A 15,609-nucleotide genomic window follows, 5' to 3' on the forward strand; every position below is an offset into this window, starting at 1 on the left:
GTGATCGATTGAACCATTTACATACGATACCGATTCCCTTTGTCACGCGTTATTTTACTTGTCCGAGGTTTGATCATCGGTATCTCCATACCTTGTTCAACCTCGTCTCCGACAAGTACTCTTTACTCGTATTGTGGCATATCATCTGTTGTGAACTATTCACATGCTTGCAAGCTAATCAGACGACATTCCACTGAGAGGGCCCAGAGTATATCTATCCGTCATCAGGATGGACAAATCCCACTCTTGATCCATATGCCTCAACTCACACTTTTCGAATACTTAATCCCATCTTTATAACCACCCATTTACGCAGTGGCGTTTGATGTAATCAAAGTACTCTTCCGGTATAAGTGATTTACATGATCTCATGGTCGAAGGACTAGGTAAATATGTATCGAAAACTTTTAGCAAATTGAACTTAATGACGTGATCTTATGCTACGCTTATTTGGGTGTGTGTCCATTATATCATTCATCTAATGACATAACCTTGTTATTAATAACATCCAATGTTCATGATCATGAAACCATGATCATCTATTAATCAACAAGCTAGTTATACAAGAGGCTTACTAGGGACTCCTTGTTGTTTACATAACACACATGTATCAATATTTCGGTTAATACAATTATACCATGGTATGCAAACATTTATCATAAACACAAAGATATATAATAACCACTTTATTATTTCCTCTTGGGCATATCTCCAACAACAATGCATTACATAGAGTCCATAGTCCATCAACACAAGTTAAATAGCAATAATGTCCATTATTACAATCCATTACAAGTTCATACAATCCGACAAGTGCACGACGACCATGGCATCAACCTTGTCCTCCATTGCTTCCGCCGGCATCATCGTCATTGCCTTGTGATGGATAACCTACAAAGTTGATGGAATTAGCATTTGCATTTGCATATTGAACACTTGAACAAGTACGAGTAGCAGGTTGGGCACAACTGTAGGAGGACTCGCCAGGGTTCAGGCTCCGGATGATGTTCGTGTTGTTCACGGTGAAAGTACTCACCGGGCTCTGAGTGGACGGTGGCGGCATCCACGGCAAGGAGAAAGGAGGAACAGGAAGACTCCCCGATGGAGAAGACACAGCCGTTTGACTCATCAGCCAGTTCATCTGTGCCTGGTGCTGCTGGATCATCTGCTGCTGCTGTTGCATCTGCTGCATCATCTGTGCCTGGTTCTGCTGGTAGTCCAGAATCTGCTGCTCCATTTGCGCCCTTTGCTCCTGGGCCTGCTGCTCCTCTGCCGCCATCTCCGCCTACGTTGTGTTGCCACGATGTCATTAACATTTCAATAAAAAACATGTAAAGGAAAGGTAGAGGCCCGAGGAAGAACATACCCGTAACCGCTCGACAGCTAGATCTGAAGCCCGTGGCCGGGTCTCTACCTGAGGCTGGCCGCTCTTACAACCACGACGGATCTGGCGGAGAGAGGGAACAGTCGCCGGGTCGACGCACCCGTCACCAAGCCATAGGTGGCCATGCTTCAAGCCTTCTCCCGCAATCACCGCAACCTCAGGTTCAAAGTCCTCGACCTCTGGGTTGGAGCTCTCGATGTGCTTCTGCTTGAACTTGGAGACATATGACGTACACTGGGTCTCGGATTGTGGGTTAACCCAAACGGACCCCGTCTCAGGATGCGGCTTCTTCCTTTACTTCATCTTTTTTAGCACAACAAAGACATTAGGCTTCACTCCTATCCTGAATTCCTGCAAAAGAGAACATGTAATTAAGTCAAGTGGCACACCCTTGCGGTGTTAACAATATATAACGTGAATTCAAAGAATGAAGGAACCATTAATTTGCTCACCTCGTTCTGCAGGTGAAGAGAGATGGGGATGATGCCTTGGATATGCGATCCACCTCGCATCTCTGCCCGCTTCTTCTTGCCCTCCTCGTGCTTCTTGAGGTACTGGGGGCATGTCCACCACATGACCATCGCCAGAAAGCACTTCTCGTCGTTGCCGATGTACTGAGGAGGGTTCTACATACACAAAATAAACCCATTATGGTGAAATAAACTACATAGCGATAAAGAAATCAATAACACATAAATGCAAATACATGCAGGTACTGCCACGGCTGCATGAGCGTGTCGCGAGCGTCCTCCTTAGTCATATGGACGAAGTGGTCGGCGTGCCAGTTGCGGATGCACTGAACACGTTCCTCGTAGTGCATGCCAGTCACCCTCGTCCTTGCCATCTGGTGTAGGACAGCATCGCACGCATTTTCCTTACCCTCGGCCTCCCGGAAGTATCTCTGCAACCATGCACATAGGTAAAACAAGGGGCATTAGTGCACATACTGTCAACCAAGAATACTGTATGAATGGTAAGAAGTCAAAAGTCACGTACCCAGAATTTTTTAACAACCATGTCCTGCATGCTGCCGCGGCCAAGAGGATCTGGCGCGAGATTGTAGTGCGCGCACCTCCAAGCTACGTCGCGGACACCAGTAGGGAGATCGACTAGCCCAGGGAAATACCTTCTAAGTAGGCCCCCAAGGATGTTCACGTACCCACGTCGCGGCCTCTGCGACGGGTCTTCAAACTTGAACGAACTGCACCATGAAACGACAACATCAATATGTATGTGATAATAATTTTGATAATGATAAAATTGCGATAAAGAAATGACAAAATTAACATGTACCTCCTTCCAGCGGGCTCTAGAACAACATGGATGTAGGGCCACTCCTTCAGCGGGGGGAGCTGTGTTTTCCCACGCTGATATGGCCTCTTATCACGTGGCCTCAGCCTCTCCACTGCTGCAACGTACTGGTGTTCCGCCGGCGCTTCCCAAACTAGGTCTGGATCAGGCTCGAACGGTAAGTCCCCCAAGCCCTCATCCTCCGAGAGTTCCTCCTCGTCCCCCTCCTCCTCCTCGTCCTCCCCACCCCCGTAGTGCTCGCCCTCCCCACCCTCGTGCTGCTCCTGGTCCTCCCCACCCCCGTGCTACTCCTGGTCCTCCTCACTCCCATCCTCCACCTCATCATCATCATCGGCTGCGGGTGGGGGGCTAGGACTAGGAGTGAGTACCTAAAAGAATGAAAAAGTAATTTGGTGCACCCTCGCGCGGAGAAATCTAGGGGGGTAGACCCGCCGGGGCACACATACCGCTGTTTTGGGGGAAGGAGGGGAGAACGACCGCCGGAGCACCGGAATCCCACCAAATCTTGCATGTGGATCTATGATACGTGTGAAAGTATGGTGGAAGGTGTAATGGTGCAAAATTAGCTCGCCTAAACCCTAAACCATAAACTGGGAGGCTTCGAGCGCTAAACCCCTAGACCCTAAACCATTAACTACACGTGCTGACACAGGCGTCCTGCATCATAAACCCTAACCCTAAACCCTAAACCCTAAACCTATAACTAACCATAAATCCTTACCTTGACCCTAAAACCTATCCCTACCCCTAAACCCTAGCCCTAACCCTACACCTAACCCTAACCAGTATATCAGACACACCCTCGATCGTGTGATAATGGCTATAGCTACGGGTATATGTGCCAAAGGGTCCCAATATTGGTTCTCCATGTGTATATGTCCTAGACAAACCTAAAAGAATGAAAAAGTACTTTGGTGCACCCTCGCGCGAAGAAATCTAGGGGTAGACCCGCCGGGGCACACATACCGCTGATTTGGGGGGGGGGGGAGAACGACCGCCGGAGCACCGGAATCCCACCAAATCTTGCATGTGGACCTATGATATGTGTGAAAGTGTGGTGGAAGGTGTAATGGTGCAAAAGTAGCTTCCCGGTGTGTCGTGGATGTGGCCACGGCAGATGCTACAGGGGGTAGCACTTCGTTGATGCGAGGGGAAGGGAACATCGCCATCTACGGGTCGAGGTGCAAGAGACGCAAGGGTTTTACCCAGGTTCAGCCCCTCCGGAGAGTAAAAGGCCTACGTCCTGCTAGATCTTTATTGCTCAGTGGAGAATTACAATGGGGGGGGCTCAGTCGGCGGCTACGCCGTGAGCTTACAACGAGAGATTAGATCTCCAATCCCGTGTCCTCTAGGGTTTAAGCTCGGGGGTTTATATAGACACCCCCGATCTAGGGTTACATGGCGATAACTCCGAATCGTATTCGTTGCTATTAATCCGGGATTCGTTAACCCCCTTGCAAGTAATCTTCTAATCCGAGTCGCACGGGATCTTCTCCTTAGGATCGCGGCCCAGTCGCCTTTGGGCCCAGTCGCTTGGGCGACTGGCAGTCCTCCTGGGCCTTCGTCTTCACGGCGAGTGGGACTGGCGACCCACCCCCTATGGGCATATCCCCATCAGTAGTCCCCGAGCGCGGTGGTGATGAAGCGTAGATTTATGGCAAGTCTTGGAGAGGCGCAGTCATGGATCAAGTTGAATCGCCTCCGGGCTCCCAAAGATAAAGTTGCGGGTTCGGCGCCAGTCTCTAATTGCCAGGCCTTGATCAGTCAGTCGGCGTAGGACAGTCGGCGTTAGCCAGTCGTCATGGGCCAGTCGGCGTATGACAGTCGGCGTTAGCCAGTCGTCGTGGGCCAGTCGGCGCGCATTCACCATGAAGACACGTGGAGGAGCCAACGGTTGGATTTCACGTTGACCGAGGCGTGAACCACTTGCATGCTGTTGACCGTTGGACCTGACGTGACCGCTAACGGCTAGTTTAACGGCTATTCAGCCGGAACCGGCGCGGATCTCGACCGTTGATTGCGGGGCGGCGATTCCGGGACGATTTAACGAACGGATTTCATCCTTAATCTGGGCGAGTGCGGGTGGTATAAAGGATCACCCCGGGGATTAGGGTTCGTCACTCCTCCGCACTCTTCTCCCATCTTCTCCCCATCTCATCTTCATTCCAAGCTTCACGCGCATCCATGGCGACGAAAGGCTGGGGCAAATCGAAGGTCACGCGGGAGTCTCTCCTCCCGTACGTTGCGTCCGGGGTCATCCCCGAGTTCAATAAGGAGCGATGGCGGGTTCCGCCGGCGAATGAAGTGGAGCCCCTCCCGCGCCCTGGGGAGTTCGTGCTCTTCCTGAGCTTCCTTGATCGCGGGTTCGCTCTCCCCACCTCCGATTTCCTCCGGCAGCTGCTGGCCTTCTACAACATCAAGGTCTCCGACCTCGGGCCGCACAGCGTCCAACAAATTTCTCTGTTCGTGGCGTTGTGCGAATGCTACTTGGGCTGTCCGCCCTACTTCCCGCTGTGGGTGTCCATGTTCCACGGGCGGGCGACTCGGGCCAGCAAGAACAGCGAAGCACTCATCCCGAACGGCGGGATCACCTTCCAGGTGAAGTCCGGGGAAAGCTTCATCGACATGGCGCTCCCGAAGAAAGCGCAGTCACTGTGGCGCCGCTTCTGGTTTTACGCCAAGGAGTACACTCCCCCCGGCGAGGTCTGCATTCCCCAGTACAGCCCCGAGCCAAGCGTCCCGCGGCGCCTCAATGTCCGGTCGCTGCCGCGCGAGCAGGAGGAGGTGGTGAAGGAGATGCGCCAAGCGATCCAGGCGCCGAAGGATAGTGGCTCGACGGCGGTTGATATGTACAACTGCTGGCTTGGTCGGCGGCTGATCCCCCTGCGGTGCCGAGCTCACCCCATGTGGGAATACCGGGGGCAAAACGACTGCACCCGGTCGACAGCGACTGAGTGGGACGAGGGCGAGTACCGGAAGGCGCTCGCCAAGATCACCACGGCCACTTTTACCTCCTTCGAGGACGGCCTGCAGCCTTACTCTGAAGAAACCCCGGCGCCCCAGGTATCATTTTAGAATAGGGACTCCGCATGGCTTGGCCTCATTTTCTCATTTCTGACTCGTTTCCTTGATTCAAATGTAGCGCTGGCAGAAAATCGCTGACCACCTTCCCCCCCTTGCCGGGAAGGAGCCACCAGAAATGACCGAAGGCGAAGAGGAGGAGGTCGATGATGAGGAGGAGCGCACCGAGTCGGACTCCGAGGCGCGAGACTTCATCGGACTCCCGCGCGGGACGAAGAGGAATGCCGGGTCCTCGTCCCAGGGCGCGGTTGAGGAGGAGGCGACCTCGCGTCCGGAGGGCGAGGCGGAGCCTTCCAAGGAAGGGGCCGAGCCGCTGTCGAAGCGCTTGCGCCCTACTCTCCTGGAGGGTTCCATGAGGCTTCAGCGCCCTCTGAAGGATGCAATTGACGCGGGAGCTCGGGCCGGCCCCGGCGTAAAAGCAATCCCCACCGTGAAGTAAGTGCTCCTCGCCAGACTTATTCTCCTTGTGGCGGGATTGGGTGTCGACTCACCTTGCCTCCCCGTAGGTCCAAGAAGAAGACCTTGGTGAAGCCGGCCGTGGCTGGGGCAGCGGCCACAAAGGCGGCCGAGGCGAAGAAGAAAGCCGCAGAGAAGAAAGCGGCGCCGTCCGATCTTGGGGGCGCGGGGTCGGCTCCGGAAGAGCCTGCCGCCGCGAGCCAAGCTGAGAAAGTGGGAGCCCGCCACGCCGAGTCCACCGCCAAGGTCTTCCCTCTACCCAGCATGGCTCATGGGGGGACGGCGAGTGCAGCGACCGGGTCGGGCGCCGTTCCGCCCATGGTGGAGAAGGGGCCGGCGGTTGTCGAGTCGACCAAGGAGCAGGAAGCGCCCGAGGTCGAGGATATCGTCGTTGAGAAGGGCGGCCTCTCTGAGCCGTCGAAGGAGCGCCGGTCCAAGGCTGCCAGGGACCGAGCCCCACCCAATGACGCCGACACTCGGGTGGGCGAGGCGCCGTCGACTGAGGCGGTGACGCAGGCGGGAGAGGTGACCGGGTCGCGCCACCCGCCGCCTTCTACCTTGACCTTCGCCGAGCTCCACACGGCACTTGGTGAAGCACACGCGGTGAGTGTTTCTGAACTCGTAGTCTAGTCGCCCCCAGTCCCCGAGGGTCGACTTGGTCTGAAGGGGCGAGTCGAGTCTCCTTTTGTTTCCTTTTGTTGACCTTTTGCATTGTTCTTGAATTTTTGCAGGCGGAGGTTAAGAGATTAACCACGCTCGTGGAAGAGGCGGCTCAAAAGAACCGCAAGTTGATTGCTCTGGGCAGTAAGTCACGCCCACTCGCCTTCCTCTTTCGGTATCGCTGTTCCTGGATGAGCTTTAGTTCTCACCATTTTCTATTTTTGGCAGCAGAGGCGCAGGAAAAGGCTCTTGCCGAGGCTCGGGAAGGATTCGTCAAGGAGTCTTTCTACCGCGAAGCCGACTTCCGGGCGCAGCAGGCCGAAGAGGCCCGGAAAAAGGCGAAAGCGGAGGTGGCCGATCTGACCAAGGTCCTGGAGCAGAAGGGCCGGGAACTGGAAGACGTCATCACCGAGTACAAGGGGAAGCTGGCGGCCGCGACTGAAGCGCGGGACTCCGCGCGTGGGGCTGCCGCGTCTCTGCGGGAGGAGATTGCGGCCTTGAAGCAGCAGCACGCCAAGGAGTTGGCTGCGGAAAAGGAGGCGTCCGAAGGCACCGTCCTGGCGGTACAGGCCGAGAAGACCAACTTCGAGGCTTTCGTCCGGGAGATGTCGCGGCAGATTCTCGGTAAGCTCCTGTGCTCACGTTTGTTGTTTTGCCGAGGCGTCGAGTCTCCGGTCGCGGCGGCTTGGCTCCGGGGGTCGGCCCCCGGGTCTCGGTGAGTCGGCTTTGGGGGCCAGTCCCCGAGCATGGCGAGTCGGCCTCGAGGGCCAGTCCCCGAGCATGGCGAGTCGGCTTCGGGGGCCAGTCCCCGAGCGTGGCGAGTCGGTTTCGAGGGCCAGTCCCCGAGCATGGCGAGTCGGCTTCGGGGGCCAGTCCCCGAGCGTGGCGAGTCGGTTTCGAGGGCCAGTCCCCGAGCATGGCGAGTCGGCTTCGGGGGCCAGTCCCCGAGCATGGCGAGTTGGTTTCGGGGGCCAGTCCCCGAGCGTGGCGAGTCGGTTTCGGGGGCCAGTCCCCGAGCATGGCGAGCTGGCTTTGGAGGGGAGTTCTCATTTTTCCCTTTGTGTTGTTGATGGCAGGTACGTGCGACTTCGTGGAGACGGCGACCCCGCGGGAATGCCTGTCGACCGCGACCGCGCGTATCATCGCCTGTGCGGGGGAGATACCGGCCGCGCTCCGGCACTCGAGTCCGCGGGAGGTGATGCCGCGGGACACGCCGTCCGTCTTCAAGGCCGTGTCCAACATTCCGGCTGTTGTGGACTGGCTTCGCCGTTCCTCCCGCCGCGTTGGTATTACCATGGCTCTGAGCATGGTGCCGGCGCACTACTCTGAGGGGTTCGACGTGGAGGAGGTCACCGCGGGCTTCCCTCGGAGACTGGCGAATTTGATGTTGCCGAAGTGCTGCGGCTGATGGACGCGGTGCGCCCCTTTGCCGACCGAGTGCTGGCGACTGCGGACTTGGAGACTCACATCCCCAGCCAAGTGGCGCCTGGGGACGCGGAGAAGGAGCCGGGCCCGGTGGACTTCCCTGCGGAGCGCCTCTTCCATGCCGCGGCCGCCGGCTCGTTGTCGACATACCCGGTCGTGCTCTACACGCCGAAGTTTCGTCACGGCGATGGCGGCGCCGAGCCTGTCGTAGAGGGGGCTCCGGGGTCGTCCTCGTAGCTTCCTGAATCCCTGTGTAAGAAGGAGCTTGGATTCCCGCGAGCGGGTGTCAGTTGTAAATACAGTGATAACTTTTGCTTAAATGTAATTTTAGTGGTTGCTTTTGAATTTGCGTTGTTTGTTGCGGCAATGCGTTGGAGTTGGTTCCGACTATCCATGGCCTTCGGGCCAGTCGCCTTGCGACCCCGATGAGGGCTATTGACTTGACTATTTTCCTTTTCGAGCTGGGCGTCCCCAGTCGCAGTACGTAGTCATTATAGTACGAATAGCAGCCTCATGGGTGGAGTAGCGGTGAGTTGTAGTTTGCGCTGTTCGGATGTAGCGCGCCACTCGTCGTGGCTCGGTGAGCCGCCGCCGGGCGACTCCAAAGGGGGTCATTGCGGGCGTATTTTCCTTGGCGAGCCGTGGGTCCGTTTTGCGGGGTCCCTAGTCGAAGTACTTAGCCACGCAAGTCGCCAGCCTAAGGTAGAGGAGGGCATTGTTGTGCTGTATATCGTAGCACGAGGCGGTCGCCGTGGCCCGTGGGGCTGGCCGAGCATGCGGCCCTGCTGTGGGTTCCAGTCGCCGTTTTCACCCGACAGCGTAAGGGGTGGTGGGTGGCTGGACCTGTTGTTGCGACCGGCCACTCCGTCATGCCCTTGTTAGCTCGGCTACTTGGCCGATCGTGGACTTCGCTCTTCCAGCAGCGGCGACCGGAGGTCTCTCAGTACCTAATCGCTTATCGCGGCGACTGGGCCGGTATATACCGGGATGAGAGATGAGGATATCTGGCGGGTGAGGGTGAGGTAGTCGAAGCTGGAGATCAAAAATGGTCGGCGATTTTTATTAACCTCCGAATTGTCGGGCTACATGTTTGTCCTTAGGTATAAAACCGTCGGAGGAGGTTGATGTTCCAGGGACGCTCCACCTCTTTGGTGAGTGGCTCGCCTTTGTCGTCCTTGCGGACGTCGATGAGGTAGTAGGAGTCGTTGCCGAGTACGCGGCTGACGGCGAACGGTCCTTCCCGGGCGGGGACAGCTTGTGCATCCCTTTCTTGTCCCGGATTAGCCGAAGTACCGGGTCGCCGACTTGGAAGGAGCGACTCCGAACACGGCGACCGTGATAGCGACGGAGGTCTTGCTCGGTAGATGGCGGTTCCGGAGAGTGCGAGGTCCTCCGGCCTCGTCGAGGAGGTCGACGTCATCTTGGCGAGCTCGCTCGTTGTCTTGTTCGGCGTAATTGGCGACCCGAGGCGAGTCGTAGGCGATGTCCGTAGGCATGACGGCTTCGGCGCCATACACCGAGGAAGAAAGGCGTGAAGCCGGTTGACTCGTTAGGCGTTGTGCGGATGCCCCATAGCACCGAAGAGAGCTCCTCCGCCCAGCAACCGGCTGCGCGCTCTAGGGGCACGACCGAGGCGCGGTTTGAGTCCATGAAGGATGCTCGGTTTGCCCTTTCTGCTTGGCCGTTCGACTCGGGGTGGGCGACTGAGGCGAGGTCGAGTCGGATGCCCTTCTCTTCGCAGAAATCAGCCATTTCCCCCTTCGCGAAGTTGGTGCCGTTGTCGGTTATGATGCTGTGAGGGTAGCCATACCGATAGATAAGCTCGCGTAGGAACTTTGTGGCTGTCTTCCCGTCGCACTTCTTTATGGGCTTTGCTTCCACCCATTTGGTGAACTTGTCCACCGCCACCAGGAGGTGAGTGTATCCGCCGGGGGCCGTTTTGAATTTTCCCACCATGTCCATGCCCCAGACGGCGAAGGGCCGGGTGAGGGGGATGGTCTTCAATGCCGACCCTGGCATGTGCGACTGGCTTGCATACTTTTGGCACCCGGCGCACGAACGGACGAGGGCGACTGCATCTTCGTGGGCTGTTGGCCAGTAGAAGCCGTGACGAAAGGCCTTGGCGACGATTGAACGCGCGCCTGCATGGTGGCCGCAGTCCCCTGCGTGGATGTCGCGCAGGATGTTGCGCCCTTCCGTAGTAGCGACGCATCGTTGGAACACTCCCGAGACACTGCGCTTGTATAGCTCATTGTTGATAATGGTGAAGGACTTGCATCTGCGCACGATGGCCCGTGCTTTGGCCTCATCCATTGGCAGTGCCTGGCGCTCAAGGTAACTTATGTATGGCTCGGTCCAATCGATGCTATCGGCGGTGAGTGCGACTAAGGTGGAGTCGGGAGCAGGTGGCTCGGCAATGTCCAGCTCGCGTGGTGCGCGCACCGAGGGGTGGCTGAGGATGTCCAGGACGACGCCCGGAGGGGGTTGGAGTCGCTTGGACCCGATTCTGGCTAGCGCGTCGGCTTCTTCGTTCTTGCGCCTGTCGACCCATTCGACGATGTGGCCGGCGAAGCTAGCGCCGGCTTGGTCGACGGCGCGCTTGTATGCGATCATGTTGGCGTCGGTGGCGTCGCAGGTGCCGGAGGTCTGGCTGGCGACTAGGTCGGAATCGCCGAGGCAGCGCAGCCGTGTTGCGCCCATCTCTTTTGCGACTCGCATGCCGTGTAGGAGCGCCTCGTACTCGGCCATGTTGTTGGTGCAGGGCTCGAATCTAAGTTGTAGGACGTACTTCACTGTGTCGCCCTTTGGTGATGTGAGGACGACTCCCGCGCCCGCCCCTTCGAGGTTTTTAGAACCGTCGAAGTGCAGTGTCCAGTGTTTAAGGTCCGCGGGGGAGCTTGGCTGCCGGGCCTCTTCCCAATCGGCGAGGAAGTCGGCGAGTGCCCGAGATTTGATGGCATGGCGCGACTCGTAGGTGATGTTGTGGACGCCGAGCTCGACCGCCCACTTGGCGATCCGGCCGGTTGCGTCGCGGTTTCGGATGATGTCGGCGAGTGGTGTTGAGGCGACTACCTTGATGGGGTGCTCGTGGAAGTAAGGGGCCAGTCGCCGCTGGGCCCTGAGGACTGCGTACACCAGCTTTTGGTAGTGCGGATACCGCTGCTTGGATTCGATTAAGGCTTCACTGATGTAGTAGACCGGGCGTTGTACGAGTTGCTCCCTTCCTTCTTCCTTCCGTTCGACGACCATGACCGCGCTTATAGCGCGATTCGACGCGGCGACGTATAGGAGCATGGTTTCTTTTGGCAGCGGGGCTGCGAGGATAGGGGCAGTCGAGAGAGCGTGCTGGAGGTCTTCCAGGGCCCGCTGCGCCTCGTCCGTCCACCCGAATGATTCGACTTCTTGAGCAAGCGGTAGAGTGGCATGGCCTTGTCTCCTAGCCGGGGTATGAAGCGACTGAGGGCGGCGACTCGACCGGCGAGTTTTTGCGCGTCGACTAGGCAAGTCGGCTGCTTGGTGCGCATGACCGCCAGTGTCTTCTCCGGGTTGGGCTCGATGCCTCGCTTGGAGACGACGTAGCCTAGCAGTTGTCCCGATGGAACCCCGAAGGTGCATTTCAAAGGGTTGAGCTTGATCTTGTACCGCCGTAAGTTGGCGAATGTTTCGGTGAGGTCGCTGACGAGGTCGGCCTGGCGAGTCGATTTGACCACCACGTCGTCGATGTACACATGCACATTGCGGCCGATCTGGCTTTCCAGGCAGCTGTTCATGCACCGCCGGTATGTTGCTCCGGCGTTCTCGAGGCCGAAGGTCATGGACGTGTAGCGATAGGCGCCTAGGGGCGTGATGAATGCTGTCTTCTCTTGGTCTTCCTTGGCCATCTTTATTTGATTGTACCCGGAGTATGCATCAAGGAAGCATAGCGACTCGGACCCGGCGACCGCGTCGATAATCTGGTCGATTCGCGGTAGGACGAATGGGTCCTTGGGACACGCACTCGTTGAGGCTTGTGTAGTCGATACACATTCGCCACGTCTTGTTTTTCTTTAGCACTAGGACTGGGTTTGCCAGCCATTTTGGGTGCTTGATTTCTATGATGAAGCCGGCAACGAGTAGCCGGTTTACTTCTTCGGCGATTGCGCGTCGCCGTTCTTCTCCCACAGGGCGCATTGCCTGCCTAACGGGTCGCGCGGTGGGATCGACGTGTAATTTGTGCTCAGCAAGTTCTCTCGGGACACCTGGCATGTCGGACGGTTTCCATGCAAAGATATCTCGATTCTCACGGAGGAACTTGATGAGCGCGCTTTCCTATTGGGCGGACAGGCCCGTCCCAATGGTAACTTGCCTACTTGGATCGTTTTCTACAAGATCTACTTGGCGAGTGCCTGCTGCGGCCTTGAAGGTTGTTGCGGACGAGTCGAGCTCGGTTGGCTTCTCCAGGATGGCGGGGTCGTTTCGGTCGACTGGGTACTTGGCGAGCTCGGCAGAGTTGTCTTGTTCGTCGGCGATGACGGCGTCGGCGAGCTTGGCGCTGTCATCCTCGCATTCCAGCGCCATCTCCGGATCGCCGTGGACGGTGATGACGCCTCGAGGCCCTGGCATCTTCACCACGGTGGGCGCCACTGTCGTGGATGTGGCCACGGCAGATGCTACAGGGGGTAGCACTTCGTTGATGCGAGGGGAAGGGAACATCGCCATCTACGGGTCGAGGTGCAAGAGACGCAAGGGTTTTACCCAGGTTCAGCCCCTCCGGAGAGTAAAGGCCTACGTCCTGCTAGATCTTTATTGCTCAGTGGAGAATTACAATGGGGGGGCTCAGTCGGCGGCTACGCCGTGAGCTTACAAAGAGAGATTAGATCTCCAATCCCGTGTCCTCTAGGGTTTAAGCTCGGGGGTTTATATAGACACCCCCGATCTAGGGTTACATGGCGATAACTCCGAATCGTATTCGTTGCTATTAATCCGGGATTCGTTAACCCCCTTGCAAGTAATCTTCTAATCCAGTCGCACAGATCTTCTCCTTAGGATCGCGGCCCAGTCGCCTTTGGGCCCAGTCGCTTGGGCGACTGGCAGTCCTCCTGGGCCTTCGTCTTCACGGCGAGTGGGACTGGCGACCCACCCCCTATGGGCATATCCCCATCACGGTGTGACCTTCCTCACATTTGGGCGATAACACTTAGCAGATTTTCCGAAGCGTGTATTGCTCCGAAACACTTATATATGTGGGGGATGAACATGGAGAGTAATTTTGTATTGCATATTGTCTTAAGTAACACTAATAAATAGTCATCAAAAAGTAAAACTAATTAAAAAAAAATATAAGTATTATATGAAATAAAATAGAAAGAAAAACAAATAAAATGAATCATGGCGCACGGCAAAGAAAGAATCGCACGGCAAAGGAGCCTTTGCCATGCATCTTGTCTGGCCGTACGGCAAAGGGAGCGCCACGGCAACGTCCAGACCCTTTGTCGTGCAGCATTTCTTTGTCGTGCGGCGTGTAGGGTCTTTGTCGTCGTAGCTTCTTTGCCGTGCGCTTTGGTTGTACTTTGCCGTGCGTAGGATCGTTGCCGTGCGCCACTGCTGAGTTTGCCGTGCGCTGGTCTCAGAATTTACCGTGCAGTTTTTCTTTGCCGTGCGTGCTATTTGCTGCGCACGGCAAAGATGTCTTTACCATGCAGCGGCTCACGATAATGATTGGTTGCACGGTACTGGTCTTTTTTCCCCGTAGTGACACGCAAAGCGTTTCCTTCTACTCGTCAGAGAAAAACGGAACATCACAGTGCTCTACACGCCAAGCGTGTCATTCCACTCGTGAAGCTTACAGGCAACCGCTCACCGAAAACTCCAACGAAAGAGGAGGTTTTTGTTGCCATAAAAAGGAAAAAAAATGAATATTCGCTGCCGACTTGTGGTCCCTTATGCTTATGGTCCGACGACGGCGACCTCTAGTCGGCACAAAGCAACGGGCGCACAGATCCGACGATGGCAGCGGCAGTCGGAGCCTGGTCTGGTCCTGAACGGACCTAATGCAATATTACGCGACGTGTGCGCCTCCGACAACGAGCTCTGCTGTGTCGACGCGACCTCAGCGCCCACAGTACCACGACCAATCCCCTTCGTCAATCTCACGCCTCGATCACGCCCCTTCGTCGCCGCGCCCGGCCGTATATAAATCCTCGCCCGACCGATCCATGGAGTATCCAGCACCGGAAATAACACTGTACTTCTTCGTCTCCGCCTCCATTGTCAGAGCTCGATGGGGTTCTTGGAAGCCCTGGCGGGGCTGTGCGGCTGCCCAGCGCCGCTCACGCAGCGGCACCTGCAGAAGGGGCGGCAGCTAGAGACGGTGGAGATGAAGGTCCACATCGACTGCGAGGGCTGCGAGAGCAAGATCCGCAAGACGCTGGAGGCCATGGACGGCGTCACCGGCATCGACGTGGTGCCCCGGCAGAACCGGGTCACTGTCACCGGCTACGTCGACGCGGCCAAGGTCATGCACCGCGTCGCGCGCAAGACCGGCAAGCGGGTGGAGCCGTGGCCGTACGTGCCCTACGAGGCCGTCGCGCACCCCTACGCGGCCGGCGCCTACGACAGGAAGGCGCCCGCCGGGTACGTCCGGGACGTCACGGCCAACTACGGCGGCGGGGGCGCCGCCTCCGCATCGCGGCCGTTCTCGCGCGCATCGTCCACCGAGACTAGGTACACCGGGGCCTTCTCCGACGAGAACGCCAACGCGGCGTGCGCCATCATGTAGCTCAGTAGCTCGAGATCTCCCCGTTCCGTCTGTTAACTCCTACGTAAGTAAGTACTGCTATGTAATGTGTGGAGTATTTCACTTTTTCCACGGTGGAGTTAGCTAGCTAGCTTCCCCGGGCTTGTTATCACGGCAGGCTGTGCAAGCTCGCCGTCTTGTCGTCCCCGTCGGCGGCCGGCCGTCGAGGCTGCTTCAGGCTGCCTCGCCGTTGAGATGTTCAGGCCGGCCGGTCAAGCTCTTCGAGATTCAGACATTCGAGGTAAGTGGCAATAAACCCCAGCATCCGGACCTAGCTAGCTAGGTCTGGTCGTTGGAATTCTTTCCCTTCCGCTGCAAGCTAGGTTGATCTAGATTGAACTTGTACCTTTGGCGCTGCGCCGACCGTTTTCGCGGCTGGAAACGATCCAGGATCTCAACATCTGACGTCCTCATGGGCATCCGTGTATTGCCCGGCCGGCGCCCCGGCCGGCGGCATTTCTCCAGCGTCGACTGTGGTTCCTGCCGCGAAAGTAGACCTGAACTTGGCTGCCGAGGT

At 57.0% G+C, this 15,609-nt stretch overlaps 1 protein-coding gene across 1 annotated transcript; it reads left to right on the forward strand.

The window, feature by feature from the left end:
• Positions 1–14,533: 14,533 nt before the first annotated feature.
• Positions 14,534–15,139, forward strand: LOC124683925 (heavy metal-associated isoprenylated plant protein 27-like). The gene has a single exon (XM_047218341.1). It carries the CDS (start codon positions 14,577–14,579, stop codon positions 15,072–15,074), a length of 498 nt encoding a protein of 165 aa, XP_047074297.1. The 5' UTR covers positions 14,534–14,576; the 3' UTR covers positions 15,075–15,139.
• Positions 15,140–15,609: the final 470 nt, after the last annotated feature.

The sequence above is a fragment of the Lolium rigidum genome, chromosome 1, assembly GCF_022539505.1.
Source record: "Lolium rigidum isolate FL_2022 chromosome 1, APGP_CSIRO_Lrig_0.1, whole genome shotgun sequence".
In the NCBI taxonomy this organism is placed as follows: Eukaryota; Viridiplantae; Streptophyta; class Magnoliopsida; order Poales; family Poaceae; genus Lolium; species Lolium rigidum.